Source organism: Emiliania huxleyi (assembly GCF_000372725.1).
Source record: "Emiliania huxleyi CCMP1516 unplaced genomic scaffold EMIHUscaffold_7892, whole genome shotgun sequence".
Lineage (NCBI taxonomy): Eukaryota > Haptophyta > Isochrysidales > Noelaerhabdaceae > Emiliania > Emiliania huxleyi.
Window position 1 is genome coordinate 1 of NW_005196100.1, and position 1,304 is coordinate 1,304.

The 1,304-nt window shown below is 64.0% G+C and overlaps 1 protein-coding gene across 1 annotated transcript; it reads right to left on the reverse strand.

The window, feature by feature from the left end:
• Positions 1-679: 679 nt before the first annotated feature.
• Positions 680-1,124, reverse strand: EMIHUDRAFT_258598 (hypothetical protein; the record flags this gene model as incomplete). Its single annotated transcript, XM_005759947.1, has 2 exons — positions 680-713; positions 967-1,124. The coding sequence occupies 2 exons, from the start codon at positions 1,122-1,124 to the stop codon at positions 680-682; spliced, it is 192 nt and encodes a 63-aa protein (XP_005760004.1).
• Between the last annotated feature and the right edge of the window lie 180 nt (positions 1,125-1,304).

The following is a 1,304-nucleotide window of genomic DNA, read 5'->3' on the forward strand; positions in this document are numbered from 1 at the left end:
GCGCTGGAGGACACCTTCCTACTGGCCGTACGATCAGGTCGTCACTGAATGCTGGATACTAAGGCCGCGAGCTATGCAGGTGGTCAATTGTGCAGCAGGGGGTCAGCGCAGGACCAGGAGCAGCCGCCGATAGGAGTATACCGATACAGGCTGTGTCGCAAGGGGCGTGACCGATGACCGTGATAGCATCCATGGTCGCAATACGCGAAATTCGCATGATACATGAAAACATAACACAAGTAGAAAATCGCGCAAAAAAAAAGAAAAATCGGCGCCTGTGGCGGGCCATGGGACCCCATCTGCCATCTCCCCCCCGCATGGCCATGGGTTCCGAACAAAGAAGAGGCGACGGGAGGAACCGGCGGAGGATGCAGTGACGTGAGACACACACACACACACACACACACACACACACACACACACACACACACACACACACACACACACACACACACACACACACACACACACACACACACACACACACACACACACACACACACACACACCCACACACACACACACACACACACCGCTCACCCACGCGCACTGGGCCTTGCACTTTGAATGCCGTGGGGCTCCTGTCGTCAGACGTGGAGACGCGAGGGTTGCCCCCCCTTGCCCCACCACCTCGTGTGTGTGGAGAAGTTTACCTTACCTTACCTTACCTTACTAGCCCCTAGGGGCCCCCCGCCTCCCCCGCCAGAGGGGACCTCCGAGCGACGCGAGGGGCTCCTGAGGAGTGATTCTGAGATCAGGTTAGTCGTTTCCCCTTTGGAGGCAGACATTTCAGAAAGCGAATCCCAGGCCGCATCTCCCCGCTCGAAGCGGGGAACCCGTCCCGGGCGCCCGCTGGAAGCGGGGGGCGCCCGCTCGAAGCGGGGGCGCCCGCTCGAAGCGGGGGCGGCGCAGGCTGCCACCGCTGCCCGGGCGCGCCGAGCGGCGGCGGAGGGCCGCCCAGGCCACCACCAGTGCCTCTCCCACCGGCGGCGCGGCGGCAGTGGCGCCGACCGCCCCTCCATCAGCGGCGGCGCGAGGCTGTCGTCGGGACGCCGGCAGGTGACGCGCGAATAGGGTGCCACCGGACCGGCCGACGAGCACCCAGCGGAGCCGTCATCGTGCATGGCGAGCCGAGCACCGCCGCGTCGCTTCTCGGCGCATTGGAGAGCAGAGGAAGCTGCTGGCGTCGCGCCTGGGATCGGCAGCGGCGCCAGCAGCTTTCTCTGATCTGAAGCGACTTTGAGCGCCGATCGATCGATCTGAGGGCTGACCGATGGCCGACGCTGGGAGGAAGACCGCGCCAC